This window comes from Poecilia formosa, unplaced genomic scaffold (genome assembly GCF_000485575.1).
Source record: "Poecilia formosa unplaced genomic scaffold, Poecilia_formosa-5.1.2 Scaffold27, whole genome shotgun sequence".
Classification (NCBI taxonomy): domain Eukaryota; kingdom Metazoa; phylum Chordata; class Actinopteri; order Cyprinodontiformes; family Poeciliidae; genus Poecilia; species Poecilia formosa.
The window spans coordinates 3,431,661-3,455,675 of record NW_006799966.1 but is presented as its reverse complement, the minus strand read 5'-3'; the positions used below and the strand labels follow the sequence as shown (position 1 = coordinate 3,455,675).

The 24,015-nt window shown below is 40.8% G+C and overlaps 5 protein-coding genes across 6 annotated transcripts in view; 2 read left to right on the top strand and 3 right to left on the bottom strand.

The window, feature by feature from the left end:
- Positions 1-3,154, top strand: part of dhx30 (DEAH (Asp-Glu-Ala-His) box helicase 30) — an 8,136-nt gene extending 4,982 nt beyond the window's left edge. Inside the window, exons 13-17 of the mRNA XM_016669654.1 lie at positions 551-710; positions 810-967; positions 1,328-1,431; positions 1,519-1,658; positions 2,573-3,154. Coding sequence (XP_016525140.1) covers positions 551-710; positions 810-967; positions 1,328-1,431; positions 1,519-1,658; positions 2,573-2,826 — 816 coding nt within the window. The 3' untranslated portion in view covers positions 2,827-3,154. The remainder of the gene's footprint in view (positions 1-550; positions 711-809; positions 968-1,327; positions 1,432-1,518; positions 1,659-2,572) is intronic.
- Positions 3,155-3,180: 26 nt separating this feature from the next.
- Positions 3,181-6,583, bottom strand: LOC103135798 (alanine aminotransferase 2). The gene is made up of 11 exons (XM_007548720.2): positions 6,311-6,583; positions 6,112-6,201; positions 5,924-6,032; positions 5,515-5,648; positions 5,186-5,429; positions 5,024-5,103; positions 4,817-4,953; positions 3,879-4,050; positions 3,648-3,803; positions 3,430-3,542; positions 3,181-3,312 (listed from the first exon to the last, which is right to left on the bottom strand). Exons 1-11 carry the CDS (start codon positions 6,413-6,415, stop codon positions 3,222-3,224), a joined length of 1,431 nt encoding a protein of 476 aa, XP_007548782.1. The 5' UTR covers positions 6,416-6,583; the 3' UTR covers positions 3,181-3,221.
- A 1,095-nt stretch (positions 6,584-7,678) lies between these two features.
- Positions 7,679-13,323, top strand: LOC103135797 (ranBP-type and C3HC4-type zinc finger-containing protein 1). 2 transcript variants are annotated; one of them, XM_016669791.1, is made up of 10 exons: positions 7,679-8,171; positions 10,475-10,649; positions 11,067-11,156; positions 11,236-11,377; positions 11,460-11,550; positions 11,619-11,919; positions 12,080-12,180; positions 12,289-12,396; positions 12,481-12,598; positions 12,637-13,323. In XM_016669791.1, the coding sequence occupies exons 1-9, from the start codon at positions 7,908-7,910 to the stop codon at positions 12,529-12,531; spliced, it is 1,323 nt and encodes a 440-aa protein (XP_016525277.1). In that variant the 5' UTR covers positions 7,679-7,907; the 3' UTR covers positions 12,532-12,598; positions 12,637-13,323. The 2 variants fall into 2 exon arrangements, with proteins under 2 accessions (XP_016525277.1, XP_016525276.1); XM_016669790.1 differs by having other exon boundaries at positions 12,077-12,180; positions 12,481-12,579; positions 12,618-13,323.
- Positions 13,324-14,289: 966 nt separating this feature from the next.
- gpaa1 (glycosylphosphatidylinositol anchor attachment 1) lies at positions 14,290-19,733 on the bottom strand. The gene is made up of 13 exons (XM_007548715.2): positions 19,622-19,733; positions 19,203-19,299; positions 18,596-18,775; positions 18,389-18,500; positions 18,149-18,296; positions 17,939-18,040; positions 17,605-17,801; positions 17,319-17,515; positions 16,612-16,765; positions 16,397-16,468; positions 16,115-16,311; positions 15,229-15,399; positions 14,290-15,129 (listed from the first exon to the last, which is right to left on the bottom strand). The coding sequence occupies exons 2-13, from the start codon at positions 19,274-19,276 to the stop codon at positions 14,886-14,888; spliced, it is 1,848 nt and encodes a 615-aa protein (XP_007548777.1). The 5' UTR covers positions 19,277-19,299; positions 19,622-19,733; the 3' UTR covers positions 14,290-14,885.
- A 258-nt stretch (positions 19,734-19,991) lies between these two features.
- On the bottom strand, positions 19,992-22,390 carry exosc4 (exosome component 4). The gene is made up of 3 exons (XM_007548714.2): positions 22,113-22,390; positions 20,856-21,062; positions 19,992-20,765 (listed from the first exon to the last, which is right to left on the bottom strand). Exons 1-3 carry the CDS (start codon positions 22,281-22,283, stop codon positions 20,406-20,408), a joined length of 738 nt encoding a protein of 245 aa, XP_007548776.1. The 5' UTR covers positions 22,284-22,390; the 3' UTR covers positions 19,992-20,405.
- Positions 22,391-24,015: the final 1,625 nt, after the last annotated feature.

Below are 24,015 nucleotides of genomic sequence, written 5' to 3'. Positions count from 1 at the left end.
GGTTTTCAATTTCTTAGGTTCTCTCGGGAGCTCGTTCACAGCGCGGCCATCACGATGACGTTCAAACCGGAAGCCTTCCTGGTTTGTTTTTAATAAATGTGTTATTTTATTTTTGTTGGAAAAGTTTAAAATGTTTTACTTTAATGCAAAAATAGTGACAAAAGTAATTATAAATTGTGACGTGCGTCACTGGATCTCAGTTTTATATTTAGATGCTCAGTCTACCATGTTTACAAAATGCAAAATGTTTCATAATATTTAAACCCCTTAGTAGCAGCTTTGAAGAAACCCATCATAATAAGTCTGTTAGGCATAACTGTATTGGGGACTGCACTTGGATCTAATAATGCAAATATTGAGGATTTGTTAACACACCTAAGGTCAATAGGTCAAGGGGTTTATTTGAGTCCCTGTGTGTATTTTTCAAGTCTGTTAATAATCAGAAAATATGTTCAGCAAATCTTTTTAAAAGAAAACCAGAGCATTTTGGGAAAATGATCAAAGTCACAATTTTAATTATGACTTGACTAATTGTACTTTGTTTGTCTAGGCCAAAGAGGAGCTGAGCGGCTCCAGCTATAGCGACTATCTGGTGTTCAGTCGAGCGATTCTGGGCTGGAGGAAAGTCCAGCATGAGGGGGCTAGAAGGGAAAGAGATGACTATTTGGACAAATACACTCTGTCTAGAGGCAGTCTACGATTTATCAATGGTTTGTCTGAGCCACTCGCATTCAGATTAGTCTTTTCCAGAAATTTGGAATAAAGTTTCGCTTTGACATAAATCCTGCTCTTGCTTCATCCCGTGGCAGGTCTCATCTCCCAGTTCAGTGACAACCTGCAGGAAGCGCAGCTGGTTTCCCGTGCCAGTGAGTGCCAGCGGCAGACGTCTATCTACAATGAGCACAGCAACCAGGACGAGCTGCTGAAGGCCGTACTGCTGGCTGGGTTGTATCCCAACCTCGTTCAGGTATACGATGCTGCATACTGGCTTTTGTTAGTGCTTCTATGCAACTGCAATAAGATAAATAATCCTGCAATTGGAAAAATGTTGGGTTTGATTCCAGCTCCATCAAATATCAGTGTGCTTTTGTCACAAAGCACTTAATGCCATGTTGCCTAGCAATCTGTGTGAAAGTGTAAAATAACTTACGAGGTTGGTTTTGAAAAAGCAACAAGCAGGTTTAGTCCATTTCACTTTCATACTGTGCATGGCTAAAGATTTCCAAGAAAAAAATATTTAAATGATAGACTATTCTGCTCTCAGTGAACATTATGTAGCTTACATTCTGGCTCAACCTAATATCACTGCCCTTTTTTTTTTCTGAAGGTAAAGAAAGGCATTGTTACCAAAGGGGGGCGCTTTCGTCCCAATAATCTCGCTCTGCGCTCGCTCAGCGGTCCGGTGCTGCTTCACCGCTCCTCAGTGAACAGGTTTGATCATGTCCAGACCTTTTCCCCAACAGAATGACACCGAGTGGGATAATGGTCATGTTCACTTTGTCTCCCTTTCTGTTGCAGAGGCAAAGAGGACCTCCCCAGTCGGTGGCTGACCTTTTTCAGTGCGGTCAAGTCTAACGGGAATGTTTTCATCAGGGACTCTTCTGCAGTTCACCCCCTTGCCCTGCTGCTGCTCACTGACTGTGACATTTCAGAGACAGGTAATGTGTTTGTCGCGGTGCATGCAGGAAGCACGAGCATTTGGAGGCGACTGTTGCAATCGTTTTTCTCCTTAATACATTTTAGACTTGAAGACTTTTTTGTCAAAGGGTGTGTGTTATTTGGAAAATTAAACCTACATGCCATTTCCTTAAACTCTTGTCCAAGCGTGGCAAAATTGTTGGAATGAAATCTCCCTTAATCATTCTTTTGAAAGCTCACATAAAATGTATCGTCATGCCAACAGAACCAATCTTATGGAACTTCTCTGCCTCTGCTGTTGTAAATTGAATCTTTTCTACATGTTCTCTGCAAACTCAACTCTTCTATTAATTTCGCCTTTGCAACTCCATTAAAAACTTCAGCTGTTCACCTTAAATTTCTTCTAAGGTTTCTGCTCTTCTATTCTGTCTTCAACTAGCTTACCAAGGTTACAGCATTTTCACAGGAAATGCAATTTTTCTGGTTGTGTTTTAAAGATGGCTGACATCCACTGATTAAAAATGTTTCCTCACCTTCTAAAATTGGCAAGAACTTTTAAACAAATCTGTTTGCAAGTCACACATACAGGTGTGTCTCAATACATTAGATTCGCAAAAGTCAGATTTGCAAAAAGATGCAGATATTGATTAACAGATTATCTCCATGCCTTGATTTCTTGATTATGATTTTCTACTGACCGCTTATGAAATGGCAACATTTAGAACTTCTAATAGAGAAACGTTGGTTTAATGAAATACATTTAATACCTGCTTTAAAGGTTGTTTTTTAAAAGGTACTTTTTAAACATAACAAATGAGGCTTACCAGAATACGTATTCTAATTTAATAAATGTTTTTTCGTAGGTATCAAAAACGGTGATCTTGTTTCATACTTGAACTAAAGTTTTCATCTTTTTTTCCCCCTGCTGTTTCAGTAAACGGCGACATGGTGGAGGTATCTTTTCCTGGCCGCTCTCTGGTGCGCTGCGAGGTCCCACTTCAGACATGGGATCTTCTCTGGGATCTTCGCACCTCCATTCAGACCATGCTCTACCGCAACTTCAACAATCCCAGCAACGCTAACGTTTCTCAAGATGGAAGCCTCATATCCTTACTTGTAGAGCTGCTGAACAACACGGAGTCAAACCCTTTTGTCGAGGTGTCTGGCACAGAAAGTGAAGTAGATTAAAAACTATATATTTTCTGCATGTGAGGTTTGACTCCATGGCGAATTTCGAAATCATGAAGCATTTTTTATTTCGGAAGCACTTTTGTGAAAATGATTGCATCAAATTCAAATCCCATGGAAATTGTGTGCTACTTTTTCTTTGTAAATGCATAACGCCATCACTCCTATCCATACAATGATAGGAAAAAACAGTTTTGACCTTTTTCATTGTATACTAAATGCTTCATTGCTTTCTAAAGGAAGTAGGGTATGATTTTACTCTGAGTAAGGACGGGTCATTAAAATTGTGAACATTGTCAGATTTATTAAAACGATACAATTTCCTGCCATGAAATTTGTCATGAGTTTTGTTATTTTTACTGACTGCAAGATCAGAAGAGACTTTTTTTTGGTTTTCATGAAAACTCCTTCATAAACTGTTCGTGAAAGGCGCTCAAACGTCTCAGTATTTCTTCCATGGTGTCTGTGGGGGTCATGATGCAAAATCTACAAAGACAAGTGCGAGCGTTGAATACCTGTGCTGTGTGAAGTTAACTTTAATCATTTTATGTTCATTTAAAAAGGCTAATTATTTCGTCAAACGTTTAAGAATTTGAGTCTCACCTGATGTGGTAGGTGCCCTCCTTTTGTCCATACTCAGTCCCAGGACTAAACAACACTCCGGCCTCCTCCAGAAGTCTCAAGCAGTAAAATGTGTCTGGTTGCAGTCCAGCCTCCTGAAACATCCGAATAAATCCGCTCTCGTAACCAAAACGCACAAGAACCTTTGGCAGTACATTACGAGTTGCATCATATTGCTCGATGTGCATTTATTCTGAAACCTTGGCTCTCTCAATGGCTTTGGGTGGAAGAAACAATCTTGGGAATGCAAATGCTCCTCCTTCCAGTGGTTGGCAGCTAAAATCTGGGAAGCTGTTGATGACTTCTTCCACCCTCCTCACGTTTTGAGCTAACGAGGCCCTGATGTGCTGCGTCTCCTGCACAACGAAGATCATCCCGACAGCTCAAATTGTTTGTACCCCCAGTCGTTACGGTAAATAAAAATGTCTCACCTTCAAATAGAGAGGGTATGAGGGGTCTCCTGGTTGTGGAGGATTCACCATCACATCCAGAGCAATCTGTCCCAAAATGGGACAGGAGTTGGTGGAGAATAGATTGTTGATGTGCTTCATTACAGCAGGGTCAAGGTTCACAAGCTCAACGTAGCCAGTACGCAGACCGCACCTAATACAACAGACTTATATGAAGTGCTTAAAAAAAATCACAGTTCAATCATTCTCTACCACTTGTTAGTTTTTCCATATGACCTGCAAAACGTAATGATATATTGAATGTGTAACTTAAAAAGACTGGTATTCTCACCTTCTGAATGTTTGCATATTCACACAAGATGTCTTATTGTGAATATGCCAACATTACACTTCTGTCATAAAGCAACGCATTCCTGGTTGTTTTTTAATTAAAGTGAAAATCTCAAGTCCTTTACTCCACATATATGCTTTGCAGATCTATACATTTTGTTCTGGTTACTCATTTGTTCGGCTTGTTTGCGTAAGATTGATTTGCAACATTTTTCCAAGAGTTCCTGAATGTCAAGTCAGTGGAATAACTTATTAACAGAGATGTATTTTCTTTAAAACAACCTTGGATTTAGGATTAAAGTGGGCTTAGAGTGGCCAATCACATATAGCATCAAGTGGGGCAGTTCAGCCACTTTCCATATTTGGAGCGAGATTCATCTGGGCAGAGTGAACTTGTGTCTCACTCCAAGAGAGTAAATGTTTGTAACTCGTCATAAAAAGAGGAAATGCAAGTTGAATGTTTTTTTTTTAGTTTTTATTTTCTTTATATTCTTGACCCACTTACTACTACTTATATAAAGGTAATACTTACACTAATACATATATGCTTCAGTACTTTCATTTCTCTGAAGTTGAGCTTTTGTGTTGGGTAAAAAGACACGTGTCAGACAGTGTGATTGAATACTCACTCTCCCATGAGGCCTTTCGAGGCCGTGTGGAAGGATGCTAATTCCACTGAGTCTGACAGAGGAGCCCCAATCTCAGCCAGAGCTCTTTTATAAGAGACAAACTCACTTTCCTTCCCATAAACACAGTCCTGGTACACCTGAGGAGGATGAAGTTGCGTTATACAGGTCCAGTGTTTGAATATTTTGTAAAATTCTTGATTCACTAACCTCATCGGCTAGAAGAAAAAGCTTCTTCTCTGCAGCAAAACGGATCACCTCTTGAATGGATTTTCTGCTTTGAACATAACCTGCAGGCATGAAAAAAAATAAAAAATCTTATTCCAGTGACAGGACACACAAATCATATTGATACTGCCTAGATTTTGCTACCAGCTGGGTTTCCAGGGTTGATCATATACAGAGCGACCGGGTTGCAAACTCCCTTTGCAGAGTCCAGAGCTCGCTGCAGCTCCTCCATCTCCAGCGCCCAGCCCCGCTCCTCTCTGAGGTAGTAGGGAACCGCCACCGCTCCCAGCGTCGTTAGGGATATGATAGTGGTGGAGTGGCACGGCACTGGGATCAGCACTCCAGTTCTGGGTGAGGCCTCGGAATTCACCAAGACCTTTAAAATGTTCTGAAGAGCCCAGTAGGTGACACGCTGTGCTAACCAGGTAACCAACAGAAGGAAGATGCAGAATGAACTGTGTCGGTGTGTTTACCGTGAGTGCCCACTGTGAGCCGGGGCTGATGTAAATGTTTTCAGGGTGACATGGAACCCCTCCATCCCGTCTCATAATGTATTGGGAGATGCTCTGAAGTATTTGTGGTATTCCTGCTGTGGCACAGTAAGAACCTGGAGACGTGACAGAAGTTCTTTCAAATTCACAGAAATCAGATTAAAACATTTTTTGAGATTATTTTTGGTGGCGATATGGAAGCTTACTTCTTTTCTGTTATGTTTCTGTCATAAGGCTGACCCAATATTTGTACCCTCCACAATTATTATCATTACTGGCAACTTTAACCACATACTATCTCCTCAAATGAGAAGCACAATTTACTTTCTCCATCCATGATTTTACCTCCAAATATAGTGAATCTCATACTGGACAAATGCAAAAGTCTTACCTACACTCCCTCCTGCACATGTTCCCAGCAGCCGCTGAGCCCTCTGCTTGACATCTACCATCAGCTTGTCTCCATCCATAAGCTCAGGGTAGAGACAAGCTGCAAGAACCTACAGGAGAGGACAGCTAACAGTTATTTGGACAAAACAAGGAAATAAGTGTAAACCTTGGTTGTAAGTTGTCTCATACCTGTCTTACAAAAGAAAGAGGTTTCACACCTGCCCTGTGTGGGTCACCCCAGGAGACATCAATCACCTCTCTGTAGGACTTTCTTACTCCCTGTGAATTGAGACATAAAATAAATAAATAAATAAAACAGAAAGACAGTTAATATTTTTAATTGTTTTTTCCATTCACGTATCGCAAATGTATAGTGTCTACGTTTTACCCGTCTGAGCTCCTCCTTGATCTCGTTGGTTCGCCTGAACAAGACGAAGTTCTCCATCTGTTTCATATTTCTTACATCGGAGCTGATCTCCTGCAGGACAGACATATCTGTGATTTTTTCCTCTCTGACCAGAGATGCTGACCAATGCAGTCTGAGCAGGACGGCTCCTGATGTCCTGAGCAGCTCAATGGAAGTGAAACCAGTTTTCTTGTTAAAGATACATGATAAATTGTAGCAATAGGTGTTAGATTAACATGGTGATGTGCTTTTAGGTGTGGCTGTTTTGACTTATTCCTTTATTAGATAATCTACAAAAACATCAGCTGTTGTGAGCAGCCTTCTTTTCCTTTGTTATTTTTTAACTTTGGTTTCTGATCTGGAAAGACAAGACTAATCAGTAATGTATTTTCAATCAGATCTGTTTATCTGATTGTTCAATATTTCCTAATGTAAATATGGAAAGCTACATTTCACAACATTAAAAACGGAATGAGGATATGCTGAATTTCTGCACTTTAATGCCTGACCTTAAGCAGTTAAAGGAGCATTCCACTCTTTTAATCAGTTATAGCATTTACTTAAACATAACAGCATTGGAAAGATATTTTAAATTAGTCATATACAAAAAATTAACTCATGACCCATTTCATAAGTAAAACATTATGTGTCTGTGAATTATATTGTGGTGGTCAGAAGGCCTGATGGGGAAGGTGCAGTCAGACTGCTTCAGGGCAGCTGAAGATGTCTGACACCACCATCAGTGTGTGAATGTGTTTGTGGATGGGTAAATGATTGAATGCAGTGTGAAATACTTTGGGGTCATTTGCTCTAGATAAAACGCTGTACAAGAACAGGCCATTTGCCATGGTGGACAAAAACATTGTGGTGTAAATAAGCAATTAATAAATACAGAATTAAATTACACACCGACAGTTAACACTCCTTTATAAACGTAGCAATACAAAGACTATAAATTGCATGTCTGAAAACGTTTACACAGACAGACATAAATTTATAAGTTAATTACAGCACAACAAATTAAAATATAAAAAAAAGAGAGCTAAATTATGTCAGAAATTTGATGTGAAACTCGTTTTGGATATAGGTTCAATAAGAGCAATGCATTTCAAGCACGACATGTTTCTGTCTATTTTTGATTAAACTCAATAAAATATATGTTTTAAATGTAAATACTATCCAAGTTTCCTAAAATTCATTATAAAGTGGTGGCTATGGACAGGAACACTCTCCTGTTGCTCAAATGAAGACTGAAATCACTCTGCTGTTGTATTACACAGTTATATGAAGAAGATACTCAGGATTCTGTAATGGTCTTTATTTTATATAATTTTCAGATTGGCGATTTTGTTTCTCCCCGGACGTAAATAACAGACGTGCTGTTCTTCTTCCTGTTTTGTTTTTCTTTCGCTCCCCATCTGCTCGGTTCGATAGAAATGGAAGAATGTGCAAGGCAGACACACAACCACAGTCTACCCGTGAACATACCACGTCTCTTTAAACCGGGCCGAACCGTGTAGACCCTACAGCAGAAGCAGGCAGAAGCAAAGACCCTTCCTCCGGTCCCAGTGTCCGAAACATGGCACTTAGCTCGGGCAGCTGGGCTCTCCCAGCCCCGGTGCCTGCCTCGTCCCAGCAGCCTGCGTGCAGCGGCCCCAGCCCGGCTGCATGCTGCAGCACTGTCCTGATGTCAGTCCGCGTCTCGGTGTCCCACTCCGGGATCAGACCCCTGTGCCTACCTGGAGCGGGCAGCGACTCTCTGCGGCTGCAGCTCAGCATGGACCCGAACCTGGCCGGAGAGTTCCGCCTGGCATTGCGAGATACGAGCGGAAACCGCAGTGTGGTGAGGTTCCATCCGCATATTCGTTTGTTTACCTGCAGAGCTGCTGTTAAACGCTCAGATGTTGAGGAAGCACCCATGTTCCTACATCCCTCATAGCAATGTTGGCCTGGACAGTGTAGGCCATCTTTGAGCAGTTCAGAAGCGGATTCGATATTTGACCTGCTTTCACAACTATACTACTAAAGTTACATTCACAATTATGAAATCAGGCAAATGAAATCATACAAATTTTAGATAGTGAATATGCGGGCTGAGCTGTATGCTACCCACCACATTTTGAGATGTTGTATAGTAACTCTAATCACTGCATTTTCTTTTGAGCCCTTCTGGAACCTACCCTTCAATTACTAACATACATCAATACAGTCAGACGTGTGTTTCGAATTACTGCTGCCAACTATTAAATGTGCCGCTCTCCTGCTTTCATTACCAGAAAGTTCTCCTACATTAGTTCTTTTGTTTCTTTTTGGTGTATCTGCTCTGTCTTCTTTAAGCCTCGGTCGGTCCTGGCAGATGGCCTCTCATACTGAACCAACTTCTACTGCAGGTTTCCTCCTGTTAACGGGGAATTTTCCTCTCCACTGTCGCTCCATGCATGCTCGGTGTGAGGGATTATTGCGAACGTAACGACACAATGCAAGCAAATCAACGACTCGTCGTAATCTGCTGGATTTCTTTTGACAGAAAACTTTTAAAACTAATTTGAATAATAAACTAAGCTTAATGAAGTATTCTATAACCAAGATCAACTAAAAAGTATGTGCAATTTAGTTGAAGTGACTTAATAAAGTGCCCTGAAAATACATTTGTTATGAAATGGTGCTATATAAATAAACCTAATTGAATTGAAAATTGAATTCTGCTTTCCAGGTTTTGGTATTTGTGCATCGCTGACCCCAGATAGCTTCAGTCAGACAAATTTGGCTTTCTCTGGACAAATAGGGAAAGTGTCAGGCCTATTTCAGCCAGCTGATTGGTAGTTATATTGCATCCAGAAAAACGTTGGGTCACTTTTACACTTTTTCTCATTAAAAGGACTGTAAATCACAGAATCTGCATGTCAACTTTTTGAAAAAATAATTAAGACAGAAAGTCTCAAAATTTGATTAAAAAACTAAACAAACAGTTTGGAGCACACTGGGAGAAATATTAAGATACTGTGGAGTCCCTGAGTTGCCGTCAGAGTAGAAATCTTTCAGTGTAGCTCTAAACAAACTGTGTACAAAGAAAGGTAGCTCCACCTTTTCCGTCTCTTCAGGGACTTAATGATTCACTTTCTGGCTATAATGTTTATAATGTCTTTGAATAAGATCCTTTTGAGAACAGAAAAAAAGATCTCAAGATTTTCTCAAAAAGTACTAAAAGTAGTAAAAAGTAGTATAACCTTAGATAAAAACAAAAAACAAAACAACCACCACAAATTAAAGTTTGCTCTCTTTTTCTGCACTTCTCATACATCAGCGTGAAGGAATTCGATACACTTTTAAGGATAATAAATTGCTACGTTAAGGTTTTCACCCTGCCAACATGTAGACTTCACTTGGCTCACTGTATCCAAACACAACTCCCACATCTGTCCCGTGTTTGCCAAGTTCGCCACATGACGTCCGCCTTAACCCTCGCAGGCTCCAAATCTGCTTTTCATCTCCGAGTGAGACGTTTTCCCCACCGACAATTGAGACGCTTTCCGATTTGCATGGCTTTACTTTGATCCCCGCTTCTTTTAGATCATCTATAACTTTTTTTTTTTTCCTCAGTCATTTCAAAGAAGTCACGGACGTCTTCTCTCTCTCTCTCTCTCTCTGGCGGGAGGCAAAGCCTCTGTGACCTTATGTTCCCTAAAGAGCTGCGAGTGTAAACGGATAATGTTGAAAGAGTAATCTCTGGGGATTTACACAATTTCTGACAGATTCTAATGGGGATACTTTCTATTTTTTCTTGTGCAAACTGCAAAGGGTACACTTCCCACCAACAGGTTGAACCGTGCAGTTTTTTAGTTCACGTTAACTTATGCTCAAACGTGAGTATGAGGGAAAAGAAAAGTTTTTGGAAATACTGAAAAATACATACTTCTCTGCAGATCCATAAGCTTTTTTAAAAATATTTTTATTAAAGCCCAATCACAAACTGGAGAAGAGGAGCAATCATTTGTTCAATCATCCACTCTTAACATGCATCTACAAATAATCTGATCAATCCAGACCAACATTCTCTTTGCTTTTGATACGTTTCGATCTCACACTTAACTTGCCTAAAGTCATTTGCAAAAGCCGTTTTGTCACAGCATGTGTCCTTACCTTCAGTTCATTGCAGAGTTTGACCTGCGCTCGGTGCAGTACGAGGTCAAATCCTCTCGCTGCCACGAGATGCGCCTCGCTGCTTCGCCTCACGACTGCATCCGCTTCAACTTCCGCTGCGACCGCGAGGCCGAGGCCTGGTCCACCGTGGTCATATCGTCACTGAGGGAGGCGCACAGAGGTCAGTTTGAACAAAACTCATGATTTATTTATTTTTTTTCTCTTCTTTATAGCCTCGACATTTCTGTTGAAGATGCTGGGAGATTACTGTAGAGCACAATTGTTCATCCCTGTTGAGCTTTATTACTTTATTACAAATAGATCTTTAAATGTGAGATGTCACAGGTAGAAATCCATGAATTAAAATATCATTGAAAATGTATTATTTAAATAAAATATTTATTGTTTTCTAAATTGATTTTTCAGCTGGTTTTATCTTTTGAAATATATCCGTCTGATTTCCTCTCAGGAACTAAATATTTTACTTGAATGACAATAAATCAGAAAACCTCTGAGTAACTGCGGCCTGAACTGTATGTGAACCACCACATATTGAGATGTTGCACAGTGACTCCTCTCACTGCTCTCTCTCCGACAGTGGCAAACATAAACGCCTGCGAATCGGACGGGAAACACGACTCCGACGCAGCGGTGGATCAGAGGAGCTCGACCTCTCTGACGCTCTGTGGTGAGTCTGCCGCTCTGCGACACTTGTGTCCGCGCTCGCGGCCGGCTCCGGAAGCGTCACCCTGTCCTGTGATTTTCAGAGGAGCTGTGTTCGGAGCTCTCCAAAGTGATCGAGGCAGGCGACATTCAGGCTGCCGCCCAGCACGCGTCCGCACTGGCTCGACAAAAAGCGACGCTGACGATACAGCCGTCCCAGAAAAACTACACAGATGGAGAAATCAGGTCAGGATTAAAGCGGGTAGGCTGTCGACCCGGTCCGTTTCACTTATAGTTCGACTTATGCCGTGATCCGTGTTCTTTCCAGTTTATCCGTGGTGGTGGAGGACGCCTCTTCTTCTTGTTGCGTCACAGTTATAGTCTTTCCCTACATGTCTGTAGCTACACTCAAACAACAGGTGAGAAAACTGTGAGATTGGCGAAACGGGCAAAGCTTCCGGTGGCTTTTATCCGCAAACGTCCATAGCTGTGGGTCTTCCAGGTCTTTCTAGAGTACGGTTTCCATCCTCGCGTGCAGCGCTGGGTGATCGGTCAGTGCCTGTGCTCTGATCCGCGGTCACTGGCTTCCTACGGAGTTCAGAAAGACGGCGACACGGCGTACCTTTACCTGATCTCTGCCAGACAAGCTCGCGTTACACGGCAGCTGTTCCAGCAGGACCTGGAGAACTCCCTGATGGCTTCGGCGCTGCCGCCAGGAAGCAGCCTCACCTCCCAGGTCTGGAGGGGCTACAGCACTCTGCCCTCCAAGCTCCCGCACAACAACCAGGGTGAGTGCAATAAAAGTCACCATTTGGTCTTCTATTGTCTGTCACCAATGCCTTGTTGCAAATTCCTGTTCATGAAAACAAATAGATAGTTCTTCAGATAGCCGTCTTTCATCTTTTCAAGTTTTTGATTATTTCTCTGTCGTTAATCTATTTTTACCAGAAACAGGTGGAGGGAATAACAAAGCAGGAGACATCAAAGACGTCCTCGATTTTGAGAAGCTGCAGCTGAACGATCACTCCAACAAGGCCAGCAAGACGCAGGTATCTGAGGCGTTCGGTGTTCTGAACAGGCCACGGACGGAGCAAACTAAAGGGTTTGGTGTCACGATGGAGGGATCTAAAATATCTCAACTTTTTTTCAACTTGCAGCAGACGGAGTGGGCCTGTCCCTCGTGCACCTTCATCAACAAGCCGTCTCGCCCGGGCTGCGAGATCTGCGCCACCGCCAGACCCGACGTGCAGAGCTGCATCCAGCAGGTACTCCCGCACATCTGAGTCCAGCTGAATCAGTCTGACCGGCCGCCCTCACTCAGTCACCACCCTTCTCTGTCTCTCACCAAGGAGAAAGGACGGAGAGAGGATTGCAGAGAGTCTGGCTTGAGCCGCAGCTGACTGCCCGTCATCGTCATCGCCGCCTGGATTTCGTTTCTCGCTCACGTCCACACACACACACACACGCACACACACACACACACACGCACACACACACACACACGCCAAGAGCGAGCCGTTTAGATCTGAAACACACCTGTTGGCAAAAATACTCACAGAGGGAAAACAAAGTGCACTGATCACCATCTGACTGGAGCGAGGCGGCGCCGCTCGATCTGCTGACAGAGTTTTGTCTGTTTAAATATGGACACCATGACATACATCTCATTTGGCCAGACATCTTTGCTATTTGTTTTAGAGTGGGTGCCTGTGTGTGTGTGTGTGAGTGCGTGTGTGGCGCAAACAGCCTGATATTTATTTTAGCAGAGAAAGGGAGTGAGGTTGTTTCTTTCCATCCGATTGCAGCCAAAAACGAGGGAACGTCGCGTGCAGCGAGGGCAGAATCAGATGCTTTGTGCAATAGCCTGATAATCTGTTCATCTGTCGTCTGCAGCAGGACGACGGACTAATGCCAAAACATTGTCGGAAACGAGAGACAAAAAGCATGCGCCATGTACAGGGTTGTATTTAGTGTAATATTTTTACTAAAATGCATTAACAATGTGATGTAAATTTCAAATGGTGGTTTAATTGTACTTGATTTCCTCTGAGCTATGAAAGCGAGGAAAGATCCAGTCTCAGTGCATAATCTATATATATATATATATATAAAGGAAGGAATCTGCCCGAGTGTCTGTCTGTTCTTTGTCGTTTCCTGCAAGCATCTTCACAGTTCCTCAGACACAAAAAAAACAAAAAAAAAAAGACAAGAGGGTCGTGAACCGAACATCAAAGTCCAGGTGGTTGGACTAAAAACATCCTTAAAAGTTGAAACACATATAACAAGATAAAATATCTCAAATAAGAATAAACTAAGACATCCATGAAAACATGTGAAGTATAACCTAAAATAAAATGTAATTTAAAAGTCAGCAGTACGCCAAGTTCTTTTCCCCCATAATCAAAAAAGAAATGTTAATTAGATATCTATCACCGTGTAACGAATCAAGAGTTTCACTTTAGTTTGAATCACTAAAATAAGGTAAGAAAATTGTTTTGCAGTTCATCTTTATCAAGTCGGGACAGGAACTTTTAAATAAAACTTTTAAATAATTTTGAATTATGGCATGGAGCGTTCCATTCTAGTCTTCTTAAGTACCACAAATAGCCCATTACTAGTTTTACAAAAAGACATCACCCAAGTCTGCCTTTGCTGGTATACTTTGACCATCAAAATAAATTCCTACCCCTGCCTACATAAATAGTAGAGGTACGCAGGAACAACTCAAGATTGTGCTCTTCTCATTCATGCAGATCTATCTGTGCTGATCTAAGCTCTTGATTTATTGTTCCACTACATTCTGACCATCAATGGTCAAGAGCAAAAGAATGAGATCCCGGACAGCAAGTGGTCGAAATGTTGGTTGAATGGCCTCAGCCAACCAACAGATGTGGTGTAGATCTCCATCACCTGCGGAGCCACTGCTTCTCTGCATCGGCTGGAGTCAGCTGAGGTGCTTTGAGCATCTCAACACGATGCCAATGGATGGAGAACCGAGACACGGTCAGGAAATGCTGAAGGGAGTCACCAGCGTGAAGAGAGAGCCGCTGTGGAGAGAGGACTGTGTAGGCTGGACGGACGCTATAACAATTTACACCTTTACATTTTTAAAAGCTTGAAAAGTGAAATGAAAGCAGAAACAAACGCAACACAGATTCAGTTTTAGACATATTTAACGTTGTGAGTTATAAATACGAAATAAACACGTCTCACTAAACAAAAATGACAAAAACAAGTAGAAAAATATCGGTGGCAGCTCGCTTAACAGCTTATCCACTAATAGCGTCACAATAATTATCAGGCTAATATCTTTACCATCCTGTCCCTCAAGCAGTTTTTAAAAACAACAGTGCAGTCTTTTCTTCAAGTACCACAAACCAAAGTATTAAAAATGAAATCAACTTTCCTTACCAAAGGAAAAATTGTAGTTATGTCCACTATTACATGTCCCCCTCCCCTACAACTGTTAAAAGTTATGTAAAGTACAAACCACTTTATGCACCGCTTAAAATGTTCTAGTTGGCCACAAAATGGCTGCAATCTCTGGAAGGTGAAATACAAACTTGGAGTAAAAATGTCAAACCAACAAAAAAAAAAAACACAAAAAAAAACACAGTCATTTGTTTCTCGCAATGTAAATGTCCTCGTTTAACTCTCCAGTGGATCTAAGCATATGTTCTTCACATTCCACCCCCCCCAAAAAAAGTAAACCTGAGATCATCCCAAAGTGTGAAGCCTGCAGCAGACCTGCAGTCTACTTCCAGAAGAGGATGTTCCAGAAAAGCAGCCAGCACGGATAAACCATCAAGGCAATCAGCGGGTATACCAGAGAACCGTACAAGTAGTGGTCCAGGATTCCCTGCGAAATAACCGACAGGTACAACAGCCAGCCGTCCTGGAAGCTAACAGGCATTTCCTCCAGCTCTTGGAAGAAAAACACAGAGAAGAGGAGCGTGAAGGCTGGGCTGAGGATCACCAGGACGACAGCTGACAAAGTTCTGAAGAGAAAGAGAGAGAGTGGAAAAAATCTGATCACAGTTCGGATTTATTTTGGCGAGACACAAATGTTGACCAAAGAATGACCGTCGGTGAATTACTTTGGCACGTGGGGTGTAACAAAAGCAGCGACGGGCACCAGGGTGAGAGCCAGGATGAAGCCCAGGGAGAAGTTAATGAGGGCTGTGCAGCTCAGTAGGACGGCCAGGTACAGAACGGCAACGAGCTTCAGCACCCTCCAGCCCTGCTCTGTCCCCTCACCCGACAACAACCTGCAACACAACAGAAACTGCCAAAGTGACAGCTGTCTCCGCTTCAATATGGAAGGAAATTCATTTTTACTTGAGGCATGACCAAATCACCTCAACTGATCCAGCTAAGCATGTAGAGCAGTATGTAGCAATGATTAGAGTCTGATCAGAAGAAGTTTTTTTTGTTTTTTTTTTGTTTTTTTCAGTGTTTGGGGATACAGGAAACATGGCCATAATTGATGTCAGCATAGTGGTAAAAAGTCAAATCTAAAATATCAGAATTAATCCTAATCCACAACACAGGCAAACCTAAATATTTATTTAATCATATTGTTGGTCAGTTCTTATGCTGCGATGTTTGAATGACATCAGATGACTGATTGAATGATGGATGGATTTTAAATCGAAGTCTATACGGTTTGTTGCCAGAATACATAGCAACTTAACACTGTAGTAGCTCTAGATTTGACTCCTTGTGTCCTTCACCTGGAGCGAAATCATGATACAAATCCTGCCTGCATGTCCGAAATGATCAGAAATGAATATTACAGAGGACAGATTCTATTTATATTTCAAAGTATCCACATATTGGTTGGACTCAAGATTACATAAATAGGCCTTTGTTTTTTGTTGCCCTTTTAAATTTGTGGCCAACAGTGTCGTTCCGGACACTGTTGGTTAAAAAGACTGAGCATAAATGAAAAAGTCGAGTGTCAGAGGTTGTGTCATTCGGTACCTGTGTGTGTTATGAGGCAGAGCCAGGCCTGCTGTATAAACAGCAATGGCTGTGAGGACGACGGCTTCAGTCTCTGAAACCGGGAAGTGTTCGACAGCGATCTCCTGGAAACGGGTTGGCAGGATGTACAGGGCCGCTCCGGTCAGGTGGCTGATCACCAGAGGAGTCAACACTGACAGAACCCCAGGGCTGGACTGCTGCACTCAGGGGGGATTTTATGGGTGAATATGCAGGAACAAAATGCCTTCGTCTGTCATCAATTTATCAGTGTTTATTTCTAACCTGAGCGATGTCACCAACTCCATCCGCTGCTACGGCAGGTGGACTGACAAGCTGCACCCAAAGGTCCAACGCCTGGACTTAAAGTCAAGGAGGAGAAATGGAAAGATTGCACAACTAAGATTCAGTCAGTAATAGCAGATGTTTTTTTTACGCTGACTTCAGCTAAAACAAAAAAAAAAAAAAAAAAAAAAGGTGAAATCATCATCAGAGGATACACGAAGCAGCAGGATGACCGCGAGGAGGCCGAAGGCAGGCATATAGTATCCAATAGAGACAAAGTGGGAAAGTGATGGCATGAGGTAGAAGAAGTAGGACTGGTGAAGGCGTTCCAGAAGATTATTCAGTTTTCGAAACATTCCTTCCAGGAGTCTAAAATGTAAGGAGAAAAAAAAAAAAAAGACATCAGAAATGCTAAAATTTCCAGATATGAATTGAAATTTCATTGACAAAGTTTTAGAAAATAACATTTAATCAGTGAAAAGGCTTTATAATTCCTGATAGCTATCCTTCATTGAGGGAGAAGGAACAAGTGATTAAGGAGCATGAGGTGGTTGGTCAGTGTGCTGTATTCAAGCATATTAATGGAAAATCAAGTGGAAGAAAAATGTTTGATATTACAAGGTTATTCAAAAATTTGTTTATTCTGTATGATATAGACTTTTTTGATATGCACATAAACCTGTAGTACAACATTTTCCTTAATACTCTTGTGATTATTTTAAGCTACATTTTGAACAACAATGTCAAACTTATACAGTTTAATAAACTTTTAGAGAACAAAATGGAGAAAATAACACATAAAATGCTTTGTATCCTTGAAGCCTGAACATCTGATAAACAGACATATGTAAGAAAAATATGACTTAGGGTTATGATAAAAAAAAATAAAACAATAAAAAGAACAGCAATCTGCGGTTCTGACCTGCCAACGGTGGTGATGTCCGTCTTGTACTGGCGGAAGCTGTTGATGCCCTTGATGGTGGCCGCCTCTATGTGGTAGCGCAGGAACAAACCGTGGTCTCCCCACGGCCGCCCGCTGGCCTGCTTCATTACCATCAGCATCATGGTCTGGACGGCGTGGCTGTAGCCTGACACACTGTCCCAGTCGTTCCTCTGCAGCTACGGAAGCACCGGCAAATGAAAGTAAAAAGCTATAATCCTTCAGCTCTGCTAACCGGATAACGTTGTATGTGTTTACAGGCCTTTACCCGGCCCTGGATGGTGCAGAGGACTCCTATCTTCTGGCAGAAAGCGTAGAAGAGGTTTGCCAAATCCAGGTTTGGCAACTGGCCATTGAGGCCTTCCAGTATTATGTCCAAACTGGTGATGACGTCACTGCTGAGCTCCAAGGACAGAGCAGCCTGGATTGAGCCACCGCGTCCTTGTAATGGAGACCAGTCCATTCCTGGAATATAAAAAAACAAAAAAACAAAAAAAAAAAAACACACGCACCAAGATGCATTGTTTTTGACTAAATCAAGTACATGTGACTTGCTCCTCTTACTCGAGGATCTCTGCTATTTATTTTGACGGGATGATCACCTGTAGTGTTGGTGTGGTGGTAGCTCTCCAACCAGGCCTGCATACCAATCAAGTCATGCTCGTTCACAAGGAAAATAATGTCCTTGGCCCAAAAAACCTGACCTGGCAACCACAGAAGAATTACTTGAGTCGTCGGCACTGAATTTAAGTGACAAATCTTTTCAAGGTTTTCCAGATTGTCGCTGAACAGTCAGAAGGTGCACTACTCACTGCGGAAGTAGTGAGCCAAGCCCAGCAGCAGCCCCACAGCCTGGTTGTTGTTGTCGCCGGGGCTGCAAGGAGCACTGAGCACCAGGGCTTCAGTTCGTGGAGCTCGAGGGGCGCGAAGGATCCCGTAGACATTTGTACCTTTCACAATCTATTAAGAACGGTACAGTCAGTCAATATTTGAGAGAAATAAAAAGAGAAGAGAGTGCAAATGTAGGAAATTAACTGTGGCAATAAACTTACATATCTCTCTTTATTTTCATCTGGAAAGGGCAGCGTGCGAGAGAAGCTCTGGGTGAACACCTCCAGCCCTTGAGCCTGCATCGTTTTCACCAGCCAATCCACCGGCATCCCACTGCAAAGATGTCAACCTCATGTTGGGATTTTCAATTAAATCAACAGACAAGATAAACATTAGAAAAAAAAAAAAAAAAGGAAAAAAAAACATACCCAACTTTTTTCTTGTGAGCAGCAAACTCTTTGCCTGTGGCCAGAGCTCTTTCTCCTGAAGGGAAGCGCTCCTCCACCATGGTGGACCCCATGGCATTCTCCGACATGTATGTTCGCAACGTGAACGGCTCAAACGCTAACCCCATAAACCAGCACACACCGGCGAAGTAGCAAAGTGCACTGGCATGCAGAAAGAGAAGAAGGAAAATTATTTACAAAACTGAGCCAAAATGTAAAACTGTAGTCCCGTTTAAGAACAACAGGACTATTTCTAATTTCGAAAATTTAAGCAAAAATTTTAGAGGAACTTAACACTAAAAACTTTCAGCTAACCTAAAGATATAACCTTTACTCAAAGACAGCACTTCTTAACACTGTTTGACCTCAAGCGTAATATAGATCTAAACAAATTATCTAAGCAAAGTGCTCTATAAATAAAACTAGTTGATGGATCTAATTCTTATGCTTCACATGGACTTCATTAAAAACTTTTAGACGACAGAAAGAGATCACAAGACAGTCTGGATCCTATAAAAATAAAGGATGTTATTAAAATGATGAAACACAAAACAAAGCTGAATAAGACCCAGTTGCGACTGACACTCACCAGATCGGAGCATTGAGGCGGGTCAAAAGGTTGATCAAAGCCCGTCTCCTGTTGGGATCAGACAGCAGTCCCATCTTCTCGTTTCCTACACCGGGTCCTGCAGGAAGCGTACATACACGTCGACTAAGAAATACACTTTAATAATCTTTATCTTAAGAAGTTATAATGTGGAACATAATCGCATATATTACTGTCACACGCTCCAAAACAAACATACATATTGAGTTTTCATTCATTGATCAAACTGTTGTCTCAACAGTATTCATGACAGCTCTTCTGTGATTAGCCTTATGCTAACCAGTTACCAAGCAAGTTTTCTGAGTTTGTAAATTTCCCGAAACACGTATTCATCCTCAATAAGGATCTGTTTTTGGTGACGAAGATGTGTCTTATAACGTTTCAAATATACGAAAGCTTACCTCAGAATAGTGGTGACATTCACCTGCAGAGGCGAGGTTTCATCAGAGCAGCAGCTGGCTAAAAGTCGGTGCTATTTCCTTGTTTTAGTGGGAATGTATTTACTGCGGACCGACTTCCGCTAACAAAATGCATCGAAATAAAACTGAAAATGAACAAATAACACAAAGGTAATCTTTAAATGAAAAATGAAAAGAAAAAAAATAATAAAAGTAGCTCCCATTTAATTGTTTAGAAGCCTTTTAGTCCCTCCCAATTTAAATTGATATTAGGAAGCCGATCCAACTGTTTAAAGTTGCATACCTCGATTTAATTTTGCTCATAAAAATAAAACAAAAACCTTGTAAATTCAGAGTAATATGTACGCTTCACTGAAAGAACAAGGTATTACATTTATTGTGTTTCTGTAACTTCAACAACAAAGTACAACTCCTCTGGATTAACAGGATAGAGGCAAAAAATAAATAAATTCTTGCCTCAGCAAATTGGCACAGAAATGGTTTTGTTGGCTTGAGGGAGAGCAAATAAACTGACAAAAATATGACTACAAGATAGATCTATATATTTTATTTACAGCATTTTTAACTGCTTCTCATACCTATTTCCATTTTGTTCCTGTCCATCTAAACAATCTCATAAAACAAATTATTTATTCAAATTTCATATACAAGAAGCAAACAACTGACATCTTCATTGTTAGGCTTATTTACGTACAAAAGTATAAAGAAACGCTTCTAATGAAATAAATGAAAGCAAACAGTTTCTTTCAGAATCCCAGTGAAGATGTTACTCTCTGGAGAGCACCGACGCTTCTTGGAGGTGCTGCCTCACCACCTCATCCAGCACCTTGCTCACAGATTTACAAGCAGTCATTGCGGCTTCAATCAGAGTTTCCAGGTGGTCCTGATGAAGTCGAGCGTCCATCTGAACGAGAGCAATCTGTCCTCCTCGGGGCAGCAGCGCCAAAGCCAGAGAACTCACTCCTCCGCTCTCCTCAGCATAGCAAAGGTCGGCAAGGGGAGTCTCGTCGACAAAACCTACGGTGCAGGCGCAGACGTAGTCTCTCATGGGGATGCCTGCATCAATGACTGCCAATGTGGCTGCATTCACACATACGCTGTAGTTCCCTCCATCTGACTGTAGAATCTGGAAGAGAAAACATATTTTTAATGCAACACAGTCGGTGGGACTTAGCAAACCTTCAGTTTTTAATTTACCTTTCAGTTTTTAATTTACCTTCACATAGATGTCTATCTGAGAGCGCGGGAAGAGCTGGGTCATCACAGCAGCTTCAAACGTCTGCTTCAGGTGGAGACTCATCTCGGTGGATTTGCGATCTCCGTGTGGTCTCCTCTTCCTCTCAGCTGTGCTGAACGTGGCCATACTGTACTGGCAATTGATAACTGCTCGATCGTGAAGAGCCCGACTTCTGGAGCCCCGCATCTGAGGCAGACACAGACAATAATGTCAAATAATTCAAGCCCAGCTATTAAAGGTATGGTAAATCAACCTAGGGATGGTTATAATATTCAGGAAGGACTAAAGAAATGCAGAAACACCAGTTCCCTTGCCCACACAGAGTATATCATTATGTTACCAAACAATCCCAAACAAATATGAATAAAAAATTATTTTGGAACAGATAACCCATGCCAACAGTAAGATGCTGGGTTAGTATCAAATATCAAGTCCCAATTACCCTTGGATCTTCTTGATGCCCAGAGAAGGGTGTGGTTTCTCTGCAACTTTAATATTAAAGTTGGTGAGTATACGTACAGGTGATTTTGAGTGCATATTTTGGATGCTGTGTGGATTAGAGAAAATCTCAAATAAATTAAAAGTTGCCCAACAAATAAACTTAATATTAAATGGGTTGTGCGTCATTCCTCCCCACATTACTATGGCATATATGCTGATAATTTACATTTCTGAGGGTAACAGCATCTAACTAAATATCTTTATCCTGGATAAATAGATGTAGAACATATTGTTACCATACAGGTCTTGTTCCAATTTTTGATATTTTATAAGAATGTATTAGAATTTATAAAATAAAACTATTTTAATACAGCAAAACTCCCATAGCCTAATTCTGATAGGCTATCAGAATTAGGCTATCAGTACTGGTTTACAAGAGTACAACAGTACTGTTGTTTTTTATAGTACCGCCTATAAAAACAACAATACTATTGTTTTGATAGGCCTTTCCCTAGACTCACATGATTTAATTAAATGAAAATGAAATGACAAAAATGCTATAAATTGAATTAGAGGGAAGCCGTCTTTACACATGTAAAGCCTAACTGTAAGAAAAAAAATCAATCTTTTAACAGAAAATATGATTGGATTATTTTTTTTTTATTACGAATAAACATTTTTTAACCTTCATTTTAAAGTTACGGCCTTCTAACAAGAGGTAATTTCTTTAAAATAACGGGAATTTATTTAATTACTCTGCTCTGCTGTGCCATTCACTTCTCCAGATGTACTTACCTCGTGCGGACCGTAGACGACAGCCAGAGCCTTGGTGTTTCCTTGCTCTAAATAAGCAGACCCGTCAGCCTGGGCAAACACTCCCATACGGGCCTGAACTTTCCGTAGTTCGGTGGCTTTTCTTCCATCCAGGCGGTATCCTTGATCAGAGAGCAGCTCTAAGCCCGCCATGTTTCCGTAAGTTTCACAGCAACGCCACAACCCACGTGGTTTTACTGCTACACTACATTACCCATCAAACACTTAGGAGAAGATCTACGGCAAAACCAAAGAGCCAAAACCCTACAGATGCGAAATCTTGTTTACAAACGTATCTTATTCACATGGATATTTTTGGATAATTTATTTGTTGAAGGGTAGAGGGAATTTATTTCATAAAACAAAAACACAAAATAGAGTATTTTCTATTAATATAAGAAATTATTTTTGTGTGTGTGTGTTTTTAATCATTTACAATGGGACTTAAATAAGTTTAGGTGTGACTTTAATAACAGCTTTGAATAAATTGTGACTACATAAACAATAATTAGTCTCTGTATAGTTAAAGATTTATAATTTTGTTTCCATTTTTAATATGGACTACTCGTCATGAAATACAGGTAAAATTAAAATGCATTTAAAATTGGAATTATTACTAAAACGAGCAAATGTGGTAAAAAAAAATGAATAAAAGTATATTCTAACAAAATAATTTAAGTATTTGATTTATATTAGCATGTATGTTGTTTCTTTTTATATTACTGTTGAGTAAAAAAAAAAATCAGATTTTTCAGACTTCCCAGCGCAAAAAATAACAACCCCCCTTTTTACCGATTCCTCTGATAACCGGTATAGAGAGCTTTGAACTCATGCAGCGTCCATCCTTCAAAAAATAATAAATAAATAAATAGGACGACCAAAGCTGAAATAAGATAGTTGTCAAACTTAAACACTTTTAAAAATAAAATTTATTAGCATCTCTAACGTGTATAAATAAAAACATATGAAACAATGCATATATGGATGTTATGAGCTTAACAGGAACAGGGTTACATGTGATACAAAGGAGCAGTCTTCAGTTTAGCCAGTGTTCTGTGAGACAAACTTTGAAATCAAGCTTTCAAACACGCATACCTAGGAGTTGCAAACCTGTCACAAGAATTCAACAAATTTATTTGGGGTGATATATAATAAATATGTCATATATATATGTGTGTATATTTCCCTTTCGCTCTTAAAATTTTAAAACATCTTCTTCATAAAAATTCAATACATAAAAAAAAAAATATTAATAGTGCTCAGGCACAAAGCGTGAACACTATGCACACTGACCTTTTTGATTTAAAACACTCCAAATCCTCAAAAAGGATTTTATTCATTTATATCCCTTTAATGAATATCTATTCTCCCCACAGACTTATGACAAAAAGTTCTGAGGGAACCCAAAAATTGAGGGGCAAAGACTAACCTTGAACACAACAACAAAAAACAAACCCCCGACCAAAACCAGCAAGATGGCGGAGTATATCATTTAAATGCAACTATCCAACTCCAAATTCAGCAAACACACAGATGGACTTGCATTTTATTTAATGCAAGCTTTGCCAGCTGCAATCTCCAAATGTGTGAAGGTGTGGGAAAAACAAAAAAACAAAAACAAAAGTGAAATCTGTTTGGGGGGTTGATTTGGCTTTCAGAGGCAAAAAGCAAAGAAAGGAAAGAGCTTCTTTTTTTTGTCAGCCAGATACTTTCTGTTTGGTCATGCTTTATACACTCAATATTTCTTTGTTGTAAAAACTGCAATATGCACCAAACGGACCAAATATTGCTGGGTACGCTGCCTCAACTTAGTGGGATGTGGACATCGAAATTACACTGACGATGAAAAAAGAAAAGCAAAACAACCCACTGTACTGTGTGCCAA

Bases quoted from the DNA above. Each gene is read 5' to 3' on its own strand.
- LOC103135798 (XM_007548720.2), bottom strand. From the start codon at position 6,415: ATGTCTGTCCTGCAGGAGATCAGCTCCGATGTAAGAAATATGAAACAG. The intron at 3,543-3,647 runs GTTTCAGAATAA...CGGATGTTTCAG, and splicing joins AAGCCATTGAGAGAGCCAAG to GAGGCTGGACTGCAACCAGA. The intron at 3,313-3,429 runs GTGAGACTCAAA...TTGTCTTTGTAG, and splicing joins GAGGGCACCTACCACATCAG to ATTTTGCATCATGACCCCCA.
- LOC103135797 (XM_016669790.1), top strand. From the start codon at position 7,908: ATGGCACTTAGCTCGGGCAGCTGGGCTCTCCCAGCCCCGGTGCCTGCC. The intron at 11,157-11,235 runs GTGAGTCTGCCG...TGTGATTTTCAG, and splicing joins GACCTCTCTGACGCTCTGTG to AGGAGCTGTGTTCGGAGCTC. The intron at 11,378-11,459 runs GTCAGGATTAAA...TGTTCTTTCCAG, and splicing joins TACACAGATGGAGAAATCAG to TTTATCCGTGGTGGTGGAGG.
- gpaa1 (XM_007548715.2), bottom strand. From the start codon at position 19,276: ATGGGACTGCTGTCTGATCCCAACAGGAGACGGGCTTTGATCAACCTT. The intron at 18,297-18,388 runs GTAAGTTTATTG...CGTTCTTAATAG, and splicing joins ATGAAAATAAAGAGAGATAT to ATTGTGAAAGGTACAAATGT. The intron at 18,041-18,148 runs GTGAGTAGTGCA...TGTGGTTGCCAG, and splicing joins CTTGGCTCACTACTTCCGCA to GTCAGGTTTTTTGGGCCAAG.
- exosc4 (XM_007548714.2), bottom strand. From the start codon at position 22,283: ATGGCGGGCTTAGAGCTGCTCTCTGATCAAGGATACCGCCTGGATGGA. The intron at 21,063-22,112 runs GTAAGTACATCT...TGTCTGCCTCAG, and splicing joins TCGTCTACGGTCCGCACGAG to ATGCGGGGCTCCAGAAGTCG. The intron at 20,766-20,855 runs GTAAATTAAAAA...TTTCTCTTCCAG, and splicing joins AGATAGACATCTATGTGAAG to ATTCTACAGTCAGATGGAGG.